The sequence below is a fragment of the Ornithorhynchus anatinus genome, chromosome 8, assembly GCF_004115215.2.
Source record: "Ornithorhynchus anatinus isolate Pmale09 chromosome 8, mOrnAna1.pri.v4, whole genome shotgun sequence".
Taxonomy (NCBI): domain Eukaryota; kingdom Metazoa; phylum Chordata; class Mammalia; order Monotremata; family Ornithorhynchidae; genus Ornithorhynchus; species Ornithorhynchus anatinus.
The window spans coordinates 34,752,001-34,772,190 of NC_041735.1; the positions used below are offsets into that span (position 1 = coordinate 34,752,001).

General features: G+C 45.5%; 1 protein-coding gene across 2 annotated transcripts in view; it reads right to left on the reverse strand.

Moving 5' to 3' along the window:
- Positions 1-20,190, reverse strand: part of LOC100081044 (myosin VIIA and Rab interacting protein) — a 231,616-nt gene that overhangs the window by 192,444 nt on the left and 18,982 nt on the right. For both annotated transcript variants that reach the window (XM_029071359.1, XM_029071357.1), the window contains exon 2: positions 14,467-14,618. In XM_029071359.1, coding sequence (XP_028927192.1) covers positions 14,467-14,576 — 110 coding nt within the window. In that variant the 5' untranslated portion in view covers positions 14,577-14,618. The remainder of the gene's footprint in view (positions 1-14,466; positions 14,619-20,190) is intronic.

Consider the following 20,190-nt stretch of genomic DNA (forward strand, 5'->3'; position numbering starts at 1 on the left):
AAATACTACTGAATGAATGAACAAGTGGCAGAGCCAGATTTCGAACCCATGGCCTCTGACTCCTAAGCCCGGGCTCTTTCCACTGAGCCACTACAGGCCCGGGAGTGAGAAGGACCTGGGTTCTAAACTCGGCTCTGCCACTTGCCTACTGTGTGACCTTGGGTGAGGAGTCACTTAACTCCCCTGCACCTCAATTTCCTCTTCTCTAAAATGGGGATTAAGGCCGTGAGCCCCATTTGGGATGTGGACAATATCCAACCTGATTACCTTGCATCTGCCCCAGCACTCGGTACGGTGTCTGGCATGTAGTAAGCACTTAACAAATGCCATTAAAAAAATTATACAATGTAGGGGATGTCTCCTCAGCAGGCAGAGTTTATAATGATCTAAATACTCTATAATAGTTGCTGCAACTGTTACGTGCATACTATGTAACTAACACTGGGATTGAGACAATACAATCAGAACAATCAGTCTCTGTCCCACATGGAGCTCAAAGCCTAAGAGAGAAAGAACGGAGAAGCTATGCGGCCTCACGGTTAAAGCACGGGCCTGAGAGCCAGTGACCCTGGGTTCTAATCCTGGCTTCGCCAGTTGCCTGTTGCGTGACCTTGGACAATCACTTAACTTCTCTGGGCCTCAGTTCCCTCAACTGTAAAATGGGGATTCAATACCTGTTCTCCCTCCTGCCTAAGAAGAGTCCCATGTGGGACAGGCCTGCATCTGGCCTGATTAATTTGTATCTACCCCGGCGCTTAGAGCATGCTTGACATGTAGTAAGTGCTAAACAAATACTCCTCTAGGCTGTAAGCTCATTGTGAGCAGGGAATGTGTCTGTTAATTGATACACCGTACTCTCTCAAGCTCTTAATACAGCGCTCTGCACATGGTAAGGGCTCAAAAAATATGATTGAATAAATGAATGAATTTGAAAAAATGTAAAACAGAAACAGGTATTTAATCCCTATTTCAAAAATGAGGAATCTGAGGCACAGAGAGGTTAAGCGACTTCCGAAGATCAAAGAGCAGACATGTGGCGGATAGAGAATTAGAACCCAGGCTCCTTGGTTCCCTGTCCTGTGCTCTTTCCACTAGGCCAGAAGCCTCCGCCACTTGGCAGCTGTGTGACCGTGGGCGAGTCACTTCACTTCTCTGGGCCTCAGTTCCCTCATCTGTAAAACGGGGATTAAGACTGTGAGCCTCACGTGGGACAACCTGATGACCCCGTATCTACCCCAGCGCTTAGAACAGTGCTCTGCACATAGTAAGCGCTTAACAGATACCAACATTATTATTATTACCAGGAGTGGGAAGGACTGGCCTGGTAAAATGGTAGGCAGCTTTAAATTCCAGCTAAATGGACTGGCAGTGAGATAAACTGCCAATTGGATTAGCCAACAGTCCCTCCTCTATCAACATCTCGAAATTTCCAGGAGCTGCTTCGCAACCAAACACATTGCATTTAAGCTAGGCTGGGATTTATTATTTAACTAATCTTGCAGTGCGTTCTTAAATTCCAAGCCTTTTCTCTGGGGATTTACTCCTAATTAGGCAGCTTTCAACTTCTCTGCGTGGCTTTTTTATGGTATTCGTTGAGCACTTACTCTTTTCTTTTATGCAATTTGTCAAGACTTTATTATGTGCTGGGGTAGAGAAGCAGGATGGCCTAGAGGCTAGAGCATGGGCCTGGGAGTCAGAAGGTAAAGGGTTCTAATCCTGTCTGTACCACTTGTCTACTATGTGACCTCGGGCAAGTCACGTAACTTCTCCGGGCCTCAGTTACTTCAACTGTAAAATGGGGATTAAAACTGTGAGCCCCACATGGGACAAGGACTTGTGTCCTACCGGATTGGCTTGTACCCGCCCTGGTACTCAATAAAGTGCCTGGCACTGTACACTCTAAGTGCTTAACAAACACCATCATTATTATACAAGATAATCAGTTTGGACACAGTCCACGTTCCACATGGGGCTCAGAGTTTTCATCCCCATTTTACAGATAAGGTGACCGAGGCACGGAGAAGTCAAGTGACGTGTCCCGCGTCACACAGCAGACAAATGGTGGAGCTGGGATCAGAACCTAGGTCCTCCTGAATCCCAGGCCTCTGCTCTACCACTAGGCCACACTGCTTCTCTTCCTCAGTGTCAAACACTGTTCTCTGAGCTGGGGTAGATGCAGTTTAATCGGATTAGATAGAGCCCTGTCCCACATGGGGCTCAATTTAAGTAGGAGGGAGAACAAGCATTGAAACTGCATTCAAAAGTTGAGGACACTGAGGCACAGAGAAGCCAAGTGTCACACAACGGGCACGTGACAGAGCCGGGATTAGAACCCGAGTCCTCTGACTGCAGTGTCTTTGTTCTCTACTAGGCCACATTTCTACCCTTTGTTACTCCACAGAGTCCCCTGCTTGGAACCTCACCCTAGTTATCTACCACAGTCAGTCGATCATATTTATTGAGCGCTTACTGTGTGCAGAGCACTGTACTATGTGTTTGGGAGAGCACAGTATAATAGACACACCCCCTGCCCCCAACAAGCTGACACATAATAAGCACTTGAGAAATACCATTTAAAAAACCCAAATAGACTTTTGAACTAACCAGCACCTCGCATACCCCAGCACCTTGGATACTAAAGTTTTAATTTAAAAAGGCTCTCTTTTTTTCTGATGTTGAGTTTCCAACCTACACCAGGGGCAGTTGAGCTTATGAATCCATAGACGGTAGTGGAAATTTATTGCTCGTTTGATCATTCAGTGTTTTAAAGCCATTTTCTCCAAGGCTTGCTTAGAAGTTCACAGGGATGAGTGGCTTCTCCATTTAAAATACATTAAAACAGAATCGCAAAGTCAATCTCAATATTTAAAAATACGTGAACTTTCTTTTTAGAAGAAAGGGAACTATGGATAAGGTTATGGTTACACATGAACTTCCCCATCTAGACTGTAAGCTCGTTCTGGGCGGGGAATGTGTCTGTTCGTTGTTGTATCGTACTCTCCCAAGTGCTAAGGACATTTCTCTGAACACAGTAAGCGCTTAATAAATATGACTGACTGAATGAACTTCATCAACAGCATTACGTGCTTCCCATTTTGCCAAACACCCGAGCAGAAATCCTCAAAGAAACTTCTGCATTTTTCCAAAAATGGAAACAAAGTTAACCTCTAGCTCCTTGAATAAACACAATACGCAACTTCCAAGCCAATTCAACTGGAAATGGGCTGGATATGATATTTCCCTCCCTCCAGGACAGAAGAGTCGGGAGAGAGAGGAACGGTCCAAATTTACAGAAGGAACGCGAATAGTCATTTTATTCTTTGTTTTCATTTCAGCACGGCTGATACGCAAAATGAAGCGCTACCAGAAACTGGCAAATCGAATCTACTGTTTTCCGGAGTCTCATTCCAAAGGGCCTAGTCTCCTGGGAGCCATGTGGTATAGCAACAACCGGTGCCAACAACACCGAGGACGGTTTGGGCTGCTTAGTGGGTGAGCTGTCTAAAAAAACCAGATTTCCACCATCCCAGCTGGTGATCCGGGCCAGTGTCGTCGAAGTGAATTCCTCGCGTCACCTTGGGCAGGACACTCTCCTCGCTGAGATCTCTCTTGCACCTGGACTTCTTAACCACCAGCCGTTGTCAGTGGAAAACCACCACACAAGTCCCGACTCTGCCCCACAAGGTCCAAAGCTGCAGTTGGGCAGAAATCCCAGAGAGGCAGCGTGGCTTTGTGCAAAGGGCACGGGCCTGAGTCAGAAGGACCTGAATTCAAATCCCGCCTCTGCCACTTGTCTGCTGTGTGCCCTTGGGCAAGGCACTTCACTTCTCTGGACCTCAGTTACCTCATCTGTCAAATGGAGATTAAGAGGGTGAGCCCCATGTGGAACAGGGACTGTGTCCAACTTGATTGATTTGTTTCTACCCCAGCACTTAGAACAGTGCTTGGTACACGGTAAGTGCTTAACAAGTACCATAATTATTACTTTTATTATTATCATTATTATTAAAACCCAATAAAGAGTTGGCCCGGCAAGTCTTGCAGAGTTGTGAACTCGAAATGCCACTGTGGATCACTGATGCAAGTCCTAAATTTTTCCCTCCCTCCTCTCCCTTCCTGGCCCACAAAAGGCTTAGGATTCACTTAGCTGCTTGGGCGTCTTCCAACCTGTAAAAATGATAAGGTCTGGGGTATTTGTTCAGCGCTTACTATATGCCAGGCCCTGTGATAAGCACTAGGTAGATACAATGCAAACGCTGAGAAGCAGTGTGGTCTAGCGGATAGAGCAAAGGCCTGGGAGTCAGAATGACCTGGGTTCTAATTCTGGCTCTGTCACATGATCTGCTGTGTGACCTTGGGCAAGTCACTTTAATTCTTTGGGCCTCAGTTACCTCATCTGTAAAATGGGGATTAAGACGGTGAGCCCCACGGAGGTCAGGGAATGTGTCCAATCTGATCAGCTTGTCTCTACCCCAGTGCTTAAATATAGTGCTTGGCACACCGTAAGCCCTGAACAAGTACCATAATTATTATTATTATTATTAGAAACGGATTAGACGCAGTCTTTATCCCACATTGCACTCACTCTAGGGAGGTTCCGTTTACTTAAGGAAGCACTGTTCTCAGATTGCCTTTATGCAGGTGTACCGAGGAGGGAATCCAGCCCCTTTGCCAGAACAGACACGAGCTAATGAACCAACAGTGAGTGCTTATTACCCTCAAAACTGGGGAAGTTAAGCATGAATGCAATTTGTCTGGCAGCCCACATCGTGTGACAGCTTCTAGTAACTCTAGTGAATTAGCCCAGGTGGCAAATGGGAAGGAAAAAAACAGCTTCAGTGACTGATTGAGTCTTCCTAGGCCCAGAACCTGAAGGAAACCACAGGCTTTTCCGTCAACACAGGTGTCACATTTCTTGGAAGCATTTCCCAGTCTGACCTCGGTTACTGTTCAATCCAAGAAACGATCCACGAGCCTGCGCCTCCCTGAAAGTCATCTGGTCGGGTGACTGGTTTGGGAAGAAGGGATCTGAGAAGACCCTAAAGCCCGCGAGTGGAACTCCAGTCTTTCATACTGCCTTTCATATTGGCCACAGAAGCAAGCGACTGCCACCCATTGATAACTTGATTCCTAACAAACTAAGAGCACAAGTACACTTAGTCATCAATGGTACTTATTGAGTGAACACTGTGTGCAGAGCACTGTACTAAGTGCTTGGAAAGGACAGTACAAGAGTTGGTAGACACGTGATGTGTCCTTGGCTTACACTTGAGAGAGAAAGGGAGGGAGGGAAAGACAGAGAGAGGAGAGAGTGAGCACGCACGCACATGCTGCACTTTTTGGAGAAGGGAAATCGTTTCTATGAGAATAATCACAGCAGAGTGGCTGAGGAAAGCCTTGAGAGTTGGGAGTCCTGGGGTTCTAAACCCTCCTCCAACTCTTGCCTATTGTGTGACCACAGTTTCCTCTTCTGTAAAATGGGGATTAAATACCTGTTCTCTCTCCCACTTAGACCGCGAGCCCCGTGTGGCATGCAGATTGTGTCCGACTCGATGACACTGTATCTACCCCAGTGCTTGACACCTAGCAAGCACCTTAGCATTTGGTTAAATAGCAAAGAGGCATTTGTTCTTGTGTTCTGAAGCCCATTTGTTACCTACTCCGAAACTAGAGAGATTTTTCCAAATCCTTCCAGCATTTATCAAGAGCCCCAAGGTCATTTTTCCAAGTGATATAGGTCTTGATAAAGCAGCCCATAACAGTATATATGCAAAGGAAAAGAAAATCTTGAAATTTCACGACGGCCAAAATAGGAGATAACGATAAGGCAGGCAGGAAGACAGCACTTGATTGAAGCCACATTAAAAAAATAAAAACACAACCCAAACAGTGCACCAAGCTGTTTTTTGGCACAAGGGGTGTGGGAGTATGGAAGGATGTGAGTATTTGCCTCGGTGCTGTGCTTCTGTAGCATGTGATTCACTCAATCTCCAAGGGCTCCTTCCCCTCTGCCTTCAAACATGCCCACGTCTCCCCCATCCTAAAAAAACCCGCTCTCGACTCCACTTCCCCCTCCAGTTATCGCCCTATCTCCCTACTACCCTTCCTTTCCAAAATCCTAGAACGAGTCGTCTACAATCGATGCTTAGAATTCCTTAACTCCCATTCTCTCCTAGACCCCCTCCGATCTGGCTTCCGTCCCCTCCACTCTACCGAGACTGCTCTCTCTAAGGTCACGCGTGACCTCCTTCTTGCCAAATCCAATGGCTCTTACTCCATTCTAATCCTCCTCGACCTCTCTGCTGCCTTTGACACTGTCGACCATCCCCTCCTCCTCCATACCTTATCTCACCTTGGCTTCACGGACTCCGTCCTCTCCCGGTTCTCCTCTTACCTCTCTGGCCGGTCATTCTCGGTCTCCTTCGCTGGAGCCTCCTCCCCCTCCCATCCTTTAACTGTTGGAGTTCCTCAAGGGTCAGTTCTCGGCCCTCTTCCGTTCTCCATTTACACTCACTCCCTCGGTGAACTCATCCGCTCTCACGGCTTTGACTACCATCTCTATGCAGATGACACGCAGATCTACATCTCCGCCCCTGTCCTCTCCCCCTCCCTTCGGGCTCGCATCTCCTCCCGCCTCCGGGACGTCTCCACCTGGATGTCGGCCCGCCACCTAAAACTCAACATGAGCGAGACTGAGCTCCTCATCTTCCCTCCCAAACCCGGTCCTCTCCCAGACTTCTCTATCACCGTTGATGGCACGACCATCCTTCCCGTCTCTCGGGCCCGCGATCTCGGTGTCATCCTTGACTCGTCTCTCTCGTTCACCCCACGCATCCTATCCGTTACCGAGACCTGCCGGTTTCACCTCCACAATATCGCCAAGATCCGCCCTTTCCTCTCCACCCAAACGGCTACCTTACTGTTACGGGCTCTCGTTATATCCCGGCTAGACTACTGGGTCGGCCTGCTCTCTGACCTCCCTTCCTCCTCTCTCGCCCCGCTCCGGTCTATTCTTCACTCCGCTGCCCGGCTCATCTTCCCGCAGAAATGATCTGGGCATGTCACTCCCCTTCTTAAACAACTCCAGTGATTGCCTATCGACCTCCGCTCCAAACAAAAACTCCTCACTCTAGGCTTCAAGGCTCTCCATCACCTCACCCCTTCCTACCTCTCCTCCCTTATCTCTTTCTACCGCCCACCCCGCACGCTCCGCTCCTCCGCCGCCCACCTCCTCGCCGTCCCTCGGTCTCGCCTATCCCGCCGTCGACCCCCGGGTCACGTCCTCCCGCGGTCCCGGAACGCCCTCCCTCCTCACCTCCGCCAAACTGATTCTCTTTCCCTCTTCAAAACCCTACTTAAAACTCACCTCCTCCGAGAGGCCTTCCCAGACTGAGCTCCTCTTCTCCCTCTACTCCCTCTGCCAACCCCCCTTTACCTCTCCGCAGCTTAACCCTCTTTTTCCCCTTTTCCCTCTGCTCCTCCCCCTCTCCCTTCCCATCCCCACAGCACTGTACTCGTCCGCTCAACTGTATATATTTTCGTTACCCTATTTATTTTGTTAATGAATTGTACATCGCCTCGATTCTATTTAGTCGCCATCGTTTTTACGAGATGTTCTTCCCCTCGACTCTATTTATCGCCAATGTTCTCGTCTGTCCGTCTCCCCCGATTAGACCGTAAGCCCATCAAACGGCAGAGACCGTCTCTATCTGTTGCCGACTTGTTCATTCCAAGCGCTTAGTACAGTGCTCTGCACATAGTAAGCGCTCAATAAATACTATCGAATGAATGAATTTGTACACCAAGAGGTAAGACTTCTTACCTCTTATTGAGAACAATTTGCATCTAACTTCTTCACCAAGACATGTTAAGCCTATTTAAACAACACCTATGCTTGATAACATTGGACCAAGCAGAGTAGTGGTTATGAACGGGACTACTCTTGGCTGAAAATCAGATCGTGAGAAGTAGCATGGACTAAGGAAAAAGAGCATGGGCCCGGGAGTCAGAGAAGCTGGGTTCTATTCTCGGCTCCACCATATGTCTGCTGTTTGACCTGGGTAAGTCACTTAACTTCTCGGTGCCTCAGTTCACTCCTCTGCAAAATGGGGATTACATACATGTTCTACCTCCTACCTATACTCTGAGCTCCATGGGAAGCTTATCTTGTACCTACCCCAGCACTTAGTACAGTCAGAGGTCATGGGTTCGAACCCCGGCTCTCCCACTTGCCAGCTGTGTGACTTTGGGCAAGTCACTTAACTTCTCGGTGCCTCAGTTCCCTCATCTGTAAAATGGGGATTAAGACTGTGAGCCCCACGTGGGACAACCTGATTCCCCTGTGTCTACCCCAGCGCTTAGAACAGTGCTTGGCACATAGTAAGCGCTTAACGAATACCAACATTACCAACATTATTACAATGCTTGGCATATATTAAGTGCTTAACAAATACTCCAATTATCACAATTATTGCTTCAATCTGTTTGAGATGGAAATGCCCAGAACCAATCATTTCAATAATATTTATTGGACTCTTACTGTATGCAGAGCCCTGTGCTACGCCCTCGGGAGGGTATTATACACTAGAGTTGGTAGACACATTCCCGGCTCAAAGGGAATTTATCGTCTAGACGAGGAGACGGACATTAATATAAATCAGTGATGGGTATGGACATAATACTACTAATACTGATAGTGGTATCTGTTAAGCACTTACAATGGGCCAAGCACCGTACTAACCGCCGGGATGGATACAAGCAAATCGGGGTGGACAAAGTTCGGTCCCACACGGGGCTCCCGGTCTCAATCCCCATTTGACAGATGAGGGAATGGAGACGAAAGAAGCCAAGTGACTTGACCAAGGTCACACAGCAGACAAGTGGGGGACAAGAGGACTAGAACCCACATCCTCTGACTCCCAGGCCCGTGCTCTGTCCACTAGGCCAAGCTGCTTCTCCCTATGCTGTGGGGCTGAGAGAGGGGTGAACCATCCAGCAGAGTTGTCTACTACCCTTAAAATCTCAGAGATGTGCCCACCACCCATAGATACAGGGTGGGAGGGATTATCTCCTTCCTTAAAGAGGAGGGATACTCACTATCCTCACCCACCAGCCTCCCTTGTCCATGGCCTCCGTTTAAGCAAATTCAAGAACACCGTAGGCAAAAACCTCTTATAGAGCCAAAAAAAAAAAAAAATCAATCGATCAATGGAGGAAGACAACGTCAACAAAACACTGGGTCTTTGCCAATGCTTGAGAGAATAACCTGAGAGCTTCAAGTAGTAGCTATAATAATTGCCTTCACTGAGCATCTAGTAAGGGCAGTGTACCAGACCGTCAGCTCGCTGTGGGCAGGGAAAGTGTCTACCAACTCCGTTACACTGTGTTCTCCCAAGTGCTCTGTACAGTGCTCTGCACACAGTAAGTGCTCAATAAATATAATTGACTGATTGACTTATTGAGCTATTTCAAGCCCTTGGAAGAAACACCCTAAGCACAAGGCACATTACCTGCCCACGAGGAACTTACACTTGGCGGTGAGATCTAAATACTTTTATCGCACCTTAACCCTTCATTCATACGGGCGTATTTATCGAGCGCTTACTGTGTGCAGAGCACTGTGCTGAGCATTTGGGAGAGTACGATATAACAATCACCAGACACATTCCCTGTGTCCAATGAACCCAATGGGGAAAAACTTTGACTTTTAAAAGTAAAATCCTCCTGGAAAATAGAGAAACTGAGATGAAACTTTCAGAAATGAATCTATAAATGAGAGCCAAAGGCCAAGATCAAGAGCTGTCTGCAGATGCTAATTTTTTGGGCAGAGAAACAAATTTGTCTTCCGTGACTTCTATAAACTACATAAAAATTCTTCTGCCAAATGCAGCTTGTGAAAACCCATGCTGAACCTGAGGAACTGCATATGGCAAACCCTTAATAAATAGCATTATTATTATTATAGTTTCTGGCTATCCGGCTGGGGGATTCTCGCTCCATGTTCGCCTACTGTAAAATGTAAAAACGGCATCAGGTCCGACAAGGACAAGTGAACAACGACCGAGCGGCTAATCCATAAATTTGATTTAGGAAACGGAAGACCAAAGGGCATTGCGATCTGAATGAAATCAGTAGTTTGTTTCACTTTTTATAGCACCCTAAATCTCAACTGCTGCCGATCAATCCACCACAAAATGAAATAAAACGGAGAAGAAACAAGGCAATGGGAATGATCTATTCAGTCTTAAGCATAGCCAAAAACCAAAACTGATGGGATTTAGTTCATCTAATCCTTGAAGGCATATTTAACAATCTCAAGGTGGGTAAGGTAGAGAGAAAGAAAGTGAATAAAGAAGAGAAGCTGGTCAACAGACCACCTACTGTGACCATACAATACAATCATATTTATTGAGCGCTTACTGTGTGCAAAGCACTAACCTGAGCACTTGGGGGACTACAACAGAACAGTGTCGGTGGACACGTTCCCGGCCCACTAGGATCTTTCAGTCTGGAGTGGGAGGCAAACATTAATATAAATACATACAGTATGGATACGTATATTAGTGTTGCGGGGCTAAGCGGCGGGGCACATTCCGATCTGAAGGATTCACAGAGGGAGTGGGAGAAGAGGAAATGACGTGGTCTAAAATCTTCTTGATCCCACACCTTTGTTGATCTCCACAACTTTCTGAGGCAACAGTATTCAATTCTCCATCTACGCCCACTCCCTTGGCTTCGACTACCACCTCCGTGCGGATGATTCTCAAATCTACATCTCCAGCCCTGATCTCTCTCCCTCTCTGCAGTATCCTATCACAACTCCTCCTGCCTTCTTGGATGTCCTGCCATCACCGCAAAGTTAACATAACCAAAACAGGAGCCCATGTCTTCCCATCCTGTCCTCCCCTCTGACTTCCCCATCATCGTAGACAGCGCCCCACTCTTCCTATCTCACAAGTTACTAAGCTTGGTGTTATCTTTGACTCCTCTCTCTCATTCAACCCAAACAGTGTTCAATTTAACACCAAATCCTCTCGGATCAACCTTCACAACTTTGCTAAAACCCACCCTTTCTCCTCCCTCCAAACTCTCACATTAATCCAAGCATTTATCCTATTCCACCTCGATTACTCCATCAGCCTCCTTGCCGACCTCCCTGCCTTCTGTCTCTCCCCACTCCAGTCCATACTTCCCTCTGCTGCCTGGATCGTTTTTCCGCAAGAATCTCCAGGGGTAACCTATCCGATATAAGCTCATTATGGGCAGGGACTATGTCTGCTTATTCTCTTGTATCTCCCCAGCATTTAGAACACTGCTCTGCAAACAGTAAGCACTCAATAAAAACCATCGATTGACTGACGGATTACTAAATGACCAAAGGTCACAGTTCCATGTGCATAGATGATCCAGAAGGTAGAGGGACCTGGGAAAAAGAGGGCTAAATAGGGACCGATCTCTTGGAGGAGACGTCACCTCGGTACAGTGTTCTGCAAACAGTAAGCACTCAATAAATACCACTGATTTGCTGACTGGGTGGTCAAGACTCCCCTACTAGCCCTGGGAACATTTTTTCTCACTATCAATCAGGCTCCCTTTTCTGACACAAGAGCACCAGTCTGTATATTAGCTGTTTACTCGGTCATACTCAACTCTCCCAAGCACCTAGTAAGTGCTCTGCATACAGTAAGTACTCAATAAATATGATTAATTTGGGGGTAAGAATCCTAATAAAACCCCAACTGAAAACCTCACAGGTCCATCCCCCACATTATTATAATCTAGCAAAACTTTCCTCTAATGGAAAGGGCTCTCCCTTATAAATGCCACTGTGAAGAGACTTGATAAGAGAAAAATCTAGCAGATGTCTTCAACACAGCAAAATCCAGGAGCAAGGGGCCGGAAACAAATTTTCTTTCATTTCTTGATTCACTCATCAACACTATTTCAGTGTTCACTGGAAAACTAGAAAAAGCCTGGAACAATGTGAGCATGCACAAAAGGAGAAAATTCATAGAACGATATGCCGGGATTTTACAGTTATGGTTCACTTTATTGTTGGCCAAGCTATTGCCAGTCATTCGGGGGCCTAGAAGAGGATTTCAACTCCTGGCTCCCCATCGCTCCCTCGGAAACAAACAGCTCACTAAAATTGAAGGCGCCGCTGAAGTTTTCAGTCTTCAGGGAATAGTATCCAACAGTGTCAGAGATAAGAGGATAAAATCAAAGGCAAGATCTACATCTACACTTAAATGATCTCAGGTACAGGACCAGAGGAATTGGCAATATTCAAATGGTTGAGAATCACATAAAGAATGCATTTTAAGGATAATCTTTCAAAGTTATAGTATTGCCTCTACATCCCCATGGAATTTTCCATCTGAATTCACTTCTTGTCTTATACTGTCTAGTCGTTTCTGACCCTTAGAGACTTCATGGACACATCTCTCCCAAAATCCCCTACCTTCTGTTGGCAATCGTTCTGGTAGTGTATCCGTAGAGTTTTCTTGGTATAAATACGGAAGCAGTTTACTATGGCCTCCTTCCACACAGGAAACTTGAGTCTCTGCCCTCGACTCTCTCCCATGCTGCTGCTGCTGCCTGCACGGGGAAGTTTTGACTTGAGAAGTCAAAATGCTGGATGAGCTTCTAAAAGCAAATTTTTTTTTAAAAAGTTCTCTTTAAGCCATACATTTAGCTTTGGAATCCAGGTTACGTGTCCATGACACACTGATTTACAACCAATAATCTCCTACTCCTAACAGCCTCCCTAATAGTGGCACTTTTTGGTAAACCCCATTAGAGTTTCCAACAGTAAGTAGATTTAAAACAGGGATTTAAAACAGAACCAGCTCGACAATCACAAACTATAGTCCCTAATGACTATATGAGTGGGAGATGACTTTAGACCCTTTAAGTCTGCCAAAGGGAATGACTTTTCTGCAGAATGAAATCTACAGCTGTCTTGATTTCCTTGGCCTAGTGGAAAGAGCACAGGCTTGGAAGTGAGAGGACCCGGGTTCTAATCCTGGCTCTGTGACCTTGGGGAAGTCACTTCACCTCTCTGGGGCTCTGTTTTGTCATATGTAAAAGAGGAAATAAATAGCTCTTCTCCCTCGCCCTTGGACCGTGAGCTCCACGTTGGACAAGGACTGTGGCCGACGAGATTATTTACCCCAGTGCCTTGTACAGTACTTGACCCATACTAAGCACAAAAAAAATACCACGAAAAGGAAAGAAAATGAAACATATCCCTCAGATTCTGGTATATGCTACTGATCTTACGATATGTAAAGATTTTGCCCATTTGCTTCCCCCATTAGATTTTCAAACTCCTTGTGGATAGAGACTGTGGATTTGCTTCTGCTGTGCCTTAACAACAGCGAGTTCCACACAGTAAGTGCTCAATAAATACCAGGACAACTATTACTGGAAAGAAATCGCGCGTGTTTTTATTTTCTAGGATTAGACGAAGAACCATGAGCCACCACCATTTCCTGCAGAGGTGTTTGCCTAATTGGCAGCAAAACTTACCGGTCTTACGTCAGCCTCATTAGTCATCCACAAATATATAAATCTCCCACAAGGAAAAAAAGATGATTGCAGCTTGTAAAAAAAAAAAGAATACTGCTACTGCTGCTAATCATCAACTATGACCAATCACGGCTACCAGAAGACATATTTTACAAGGAAGCTTCAGTAATTCCTTCAATCGCCAGTAACAGAGAAGCAGTGTAGCTCAGTGGATAGAACATGGGCCCGGGAGTCAGGAGGACCTGGGTTATAATACCGGCTCTGCCACGCGCCCGCTGTGTGACCTTGGTTAAGTCACTTCACTTCTCTGTGCTGCAGTTACTTTATCTGTAAAATGGCGATTAAGACTGTGAGCCCCATGAAAAACATGAACTATGCCCAACTCGATTAGCTAGTATCTACCCCAGCACTTGAAACAATGCCACACACATAGAAAGCGTTTAATACGATTGAAAGAACTCATAGAAGACAGGAAGTCTTTGGTGATCAATTATTTAAGGAGACCAAAAGATTTAGCTGGGATGAGTCATATCTGCTTTGACTGCGATAAACTGGTGAAGTGCTTAACGTGCTTAACTAGATGCAATTACCAACCCAAATGAAAATAAAGACGTGAAACCTCAGTTGCCTTGAGAGCATTTGCTGGGGAACAACACATGTCCCAGATCACAAAGAGCCCGGGCTTGGGAGTCAGAGGACGTGGATTCTAATCCCAGCTCTGCCACCTGTCTGCTTTGTGTTTTGGGCAGGCCACTTCACTTCTCTGTGCCTCAGTTACCTCATCTGCAAAATGGGGATGAAGACTGTGAGCCTCATGTGGGACAACCTGCTTACCTTGTATCTACTTCAGTGCTTAGAAGAGTGCTTGGCACATAGTAAGCACTTAACATTACCGATAGAGAATTTGGGGAACTGTAAATGTGTAGATGGCCCCACCTCAGTCGTTGTTCTTCTTTCTTGCGCAGGTTGAAGTCTCGCTGGACCACCTGAAGGACGTGCTCTGTTTCATCATCTGTCAAGCCGGAAAGGTCCAGTTTCCTCCCCATGGTTTCTCCCACACTAGAGAAGGACGATTAATGAAGACTGACCTGAAATGAGAAAATCCACAAAGTACATTACCTAGACTGTGAGCTTCATGTGGGACTGGGACTGTAGCTGACCTAAACTGATACACTAAACTTGTATCTACCCCAGCACTTAGTACAGTGCTGGTCACATAATCAGTGCTTAAACCAGTACCACTGTTATCATTACTGTCATTACTTTGAGCCAAACACAAATGGTCATAGGATGAAATGAATACTTGCAAGCACAGAAAATCAGAGCATCCAAATCGAATTCTATTTGGGATGTAAAAGATAGTCTTTTCCATTCCTAAACCTCATCACCATCAACATCAGAGTACTCTCATGCACAACTTAATCTCTCAGCCCCAACAAAGCACCATCCCTACGTGATTAGTGAGGATCTTATTCCTCAAAACCTCTCGGTTTCATTTGAGAACTCAAATTACCATAAAAATAATTTAATATGCAGGTTGTTGCAGGAAGAGTCTCAATTTAAGTAAAGTATCAAAGGGGCTAGATCCTTGTTTCAATTCAGTCCTGATCACCCCAAATGACTACATTAGAAATTTGAAAAAATTACAGTTTTGGGACAGCGGTATAATAACAATTACGCTAAGCAATTCTAGTTTAAATTATATTTTTTTATGGGTTCAAGACATTTATACCACCCTATGTAGCTTCATATTTAATTCTGAATGTTTGGTTTGGCATTCTTGTAATGCAATCACTAAACAATCATCTGCCCTTGACGATTTAGTAATTCAACTGGAGGGAGGGGGCTTGACCAGATCGTAATAGTTGTGCATGTTAAAGTTGCCATGTGTCATGCTCAGAGAAATACAGGATCGACAGAGCAGACCTATTCCCTTCTCCACATGGGGCTCATAGGCAAAGGATGAGGAAGTAAAGAAATTTTATCCCCGTTTTACAGATGAGGAAAGTGAGGCACAGAGAGGTTGAGTGACTTGCCAAAGGTCACACACCCGACGAATGGCAGAATGGGACTAGGACATGGGTCACCTGACTCCCAGGCCCCTGTTCTTTCCATTAGCCCACGTTGCCTTCCAGCAAATCGACAGCCCCGATGATCTTTGGAGGTTCTTTCCGGCACTATTACTCTGTAATTCTATGACTACATTATCTAAAATGGCATGGACAATTGCTTTAACCCAAATGAAATGCAGATGGGGTTTTAAAAGTTCACAGGGAACAAAGTTCATAAGCTCAAAAATCCTTTATACAGGATTTTCTTTCTTCCGCTAGAAGATTAGATTCATTTCAAAGATAAAAGCTTAAGTCTAGGTGACAGAGCCTGAAACAAGTATCTGTCTAAAGGAAGCTTATTTCAAATAACTCTACAAATGAAAACATTGCACTGTCCTATCTGATCTTCCTTTGAAAAACTCAGTAAGAAATGAAACTTAAAAGGCTAAATGTTTTACGGTTGTATGTCCCATGGATAAACATGCATCAGACTTCACAGATGAATATTCAAGTTCTGTAAACCAAGAATACAGTTATTCCTTCTCAGTATATTACCAAAATTTCTTTTTTATTAGACGTCTTTTGCCGTTCTAACCACTTGCTTCAGGCATAGATAACTGATAGACCTCAGAATCCTATAATCATTCTTTCTTCCACATGTCTCATTCGTTTCCTCATTCATTCACTGAATCATGAGCGCTTACTGTATGCAAAGCACTTTACTAAGTTCTTGGGAGAGTAGAATATAACAGTAAACAAATTCCCCGGCCACAACGAGCTTTCATTCTCCCGGGTCTCGGGAAGACGTCTGCAGTAGTTACCGAGCAGTGGAGACCAGATTCCTCCATTTAGTATCTTGCCGTTTCTCTGAAAAGAATTAAGTTTAGTAAACTCAAACAGAAGGGATTGTTTGCTTTACGCTAAAAGAAGTAATGGGTTAGGTAGCACTCGATGGTGATACATATTCCGGGCTAAACCCGAATTAATGCCTGGTACTAGATATGTCTGGAGTGAATGACATTGATGAAATATCCGCTTAAATATATTTCAAATATGTACTGAAGACTCTCCCTCTCTCAGAGTCGCACCTGGAGAGTTTCCAGTCCTCTATCAGTCTCGGTTACGGGAGGGAGAGTCAAGCAGAGGCCTGTCCAGTCCATTCCTCGCTAGGGGGTGGCTAGCGAGGGGTGGGACATCGGCTACAAGTCAAAACTCACTCGTGCTGGGCAGCAGCGGCTCGGGAGAGAGTCGAGGGCGGAGACTCGAGTTGACTGCGCGGGAGGCAGCAATGTTAAACCACTTCTGTATTTTTACCAAGAAAACTCTATGGATCTACTACCAGAGGCGATGGAGAGCGGGGCGTTCTGGGAGAGATGTGTCCGTGGTGTCCTTATGGGATGGCATAAGACAAGACGGAAGATTCTCAGCCTGATATCCTTAGACTGTGGGCCCCATGTGCGCCGTGTCTGGTCTGACAGCATTGCATCCATCCCAGTGTTCAGCACAGCATTTGTGCTTAACAAATGCCAAAATTATTAACAAAAATTAAACCGGGATGTTAATTTTGTTTCTCATTTGATCAGGGTGAAATCTGCAATTGGAATGTTTTTCATCTTTCCCCTGAGTGTTATGTATTGATCTACCAATCAATCTTCCCCTTGACTCTATTAATTGCCATTGTTCTCGTCTGTCCGTCTCCCCCGATTAGACTGTAAGCCCGTCAAACGGCAGGGTCTGTCTCTATCTGTTGCCGACTTGTTCATTCCAAGCGCTTAGTACAGTGCTCTGCACATAGTAAGCGCTCAATAAATACTATTGAATGAATGAATACCAATCAATCAACCCTATTTGTTGAGTGCTTACTGTGCTTGTCTCCCAAGCACTTGGGAGAGTATGAAAGAGTCGGCGGACGGGTTCTCTGCCCACAGAGAGCTGCACGATGAAATTCTATGCAGTCGAAATTTTGTTTTCTTTTTCTGAATTTTGCAGGGAAAATTACTGAATGAGTATTCATTCATTCATTCAATTGTATTTATTGAGGGCTTACTCTGTGAAAAGCACTGTACTGTACACTTGGGACAGTACAATATAATAACAAACAGACACATTCCTGCCCATAATGAACTCACCATCTAGAGGAGGATACCGATGTTAATATAAATAAATGATTAGATAACTAAATAAAGAAGGAAAATACAGATCTATATAGATATATACATATATGCTGAGGGGATGGGAGGGAAGATAAATGAAGGTACAAGTAAGAGCGGCGCAGAAGGGATTGGGAGGAGAGGAGGGCTTCGTCAGGGAAGGCTTCTTGAAGATCTTAATCCTCCTTTTACAGATGAGGTAACTGAGGCACAGAGAAGTTAAGTGACTTGCCCAGAGTCACCCTGCAGACAAGTGGTGGAGCCGGGATTAGAACCCACAACCTCTGACTCCATAGCCCGTGCTCGTTCCACTAAGCCAAGTTGCTACTCAGTAACGATGGCATTTGTTAAGCCCTTACCGTTTGCCAGGCACTGTTCTAAGTGCTAGGGCGTATACGAGATAATCGGGTTGGACACAGTCCCTGTCCCCCATAGGGCTCACAGTCTTAATCCCCATTTTACAGAGAAGGGAACCGAGGCACAGAGAAGTTCAATGACTTGTCCAAGGTTGCACAGCAAACGTGAGGCAGAGCTGGGATTCGAACCCATGACCTTCTGCCTTCCAGGCCGTGCTCTATCCACTATGCCACATGCTGCTTCCAAACCCAACTGCCTTCTGAGCTAAAACTGTCTTCCAAGCAATTCCAAAGCGGAGGAGGACTTCATTCACTCATTCATATGTATTCAGCGCTTACTGTGTGCAGAGCACTGTACTAAGCATTTGTCTTCAAGGTTTTAGGGGTTTTTTATGGTACTCGTCAAGTACTACTATGTGCCAGGCACTGTAGTGCAAGGTAGATGCAAGATGATCAAGTTGGACACAGTCCATGTTCTACACGGGGCTCACATTCTTAATCCCCATTATACAGATGAGGTAACTAAGGCACAGAGAAGTGAAGTGACTTGCCCAAGGTCACAGAACAGACGAGGGGCAGAGGTGGGATTAGAACCCAGGTCCTTTTGACTCCCAGGCCCAGGCTCCATCCACTAGGCCACGCTGCTTCTGACTAATCACTTACCTTTTCCGATTAGACTGCGAGCCCGTCATTGGGCAGGGATTGTCTCTATCTGTTGCTAAACTGTACATTCCAAGCGCTTAGAACAGTGCTCTGCACATAGTAAGTGCTCAATAAATACTATTGAATGAATGATTGTTACAAACAAATGAGTTTCTAGCACCGTGGAAAGATCAAACCTTGTAAACATATTTGTTTATTAGCGGGGGAGGTGAGAGCAGAGGAGAGGAGGCCTAGGTTCAGTGTCAAAAATGAATATCTGCAGGTTATTTTTATTCTACGGAGGATATCGTTGGACAGAATTGTGGAAGAGAAGGAGTGGAGGAATGGGTAGGAAGGTGGTGTTGGCAGAACTAGATTTAATTCTTGCCTATCAATAGTAGTGAAGACTGGGTTTGCCTGGCCCCGGATCTTGAATTATTTAGATAGTTCCCTTTGTTGTTAAGCACTATGCAAAGCGTTGTGTTGGATACAGGATAATGAGATTGGAGCCAGTCCTTGCCCCTTATAGGGCTTCGGTCCGAAGGTGGTTGCGAGGGAGATGGAGAACAGTTATCTAATCACTATTTTTGGAAAATGAGGCCCAGAGAAGTTAAGCATCTGGCCCATTGTCACACGGCGGGAAGATAGCGTAGCTAGGATTAGAAGCCACTGAACCCAATCCCGTGCTCTTTGGTTGTTTTTTTATTTGTTTTGCGGGGGGGGGCGGGGGATGGTATTTGTTAAGTATTTACCATGTGACAAGCGCTGTTCTAAGCTCTGGAAGAGATATGAGTTAATTAGGTTCGACACAGTCCCACGTGGGGCTCACTAATTAGGAGGCCACTCTGTTTCTCAGTGAGGGTGAGAGCGCTTAGTATAGTACTCTGCACTCAGTAAGTGTTCAGTAAATACGACTGAACGAATGAATGAGGGAGTGAGGAGGAAAATCCAAAGGCTTGATTAAATCCGCAAACCGCCCCATCAGCTGCTTGATAATAGAGTTAGCCATAAACTGCCATTTTCACATGATATTTTACAGTACTCACGCATTCATGCTGGCTAGTTCTAAAACCAAAGACTGATTTAGCATTTCGGATACTTAGCCGAGATCCCCCTAACGAACATGGAGCCGTTAGCATTCCGCCATAAAGCCTCCAAGGAGAATCTTTATCTTCCAGGCCTGTGGCGGCAAACTATCAGAGCAACCATGGCTTGGTCCCAAAAGTTTAGCATTTCTGAACAGTGTCGGGCTATCATCAGAAGCAGGAGGCTGGAAGTAAATTTCATGAATATAAATAACTTCCAGGCTTAAATGGAATCATTTGTAAGTGTAATGCATACATGGGGAACCAAGGGAAGGCGGCTCTCGCTCTTCCTCTCCCTCACTTTCTCTGTATAAATGCACACTGGCTTGGAGCTAAATCTAGGCTCGAAAAGCAAATCAAAACACTCACAGATTTT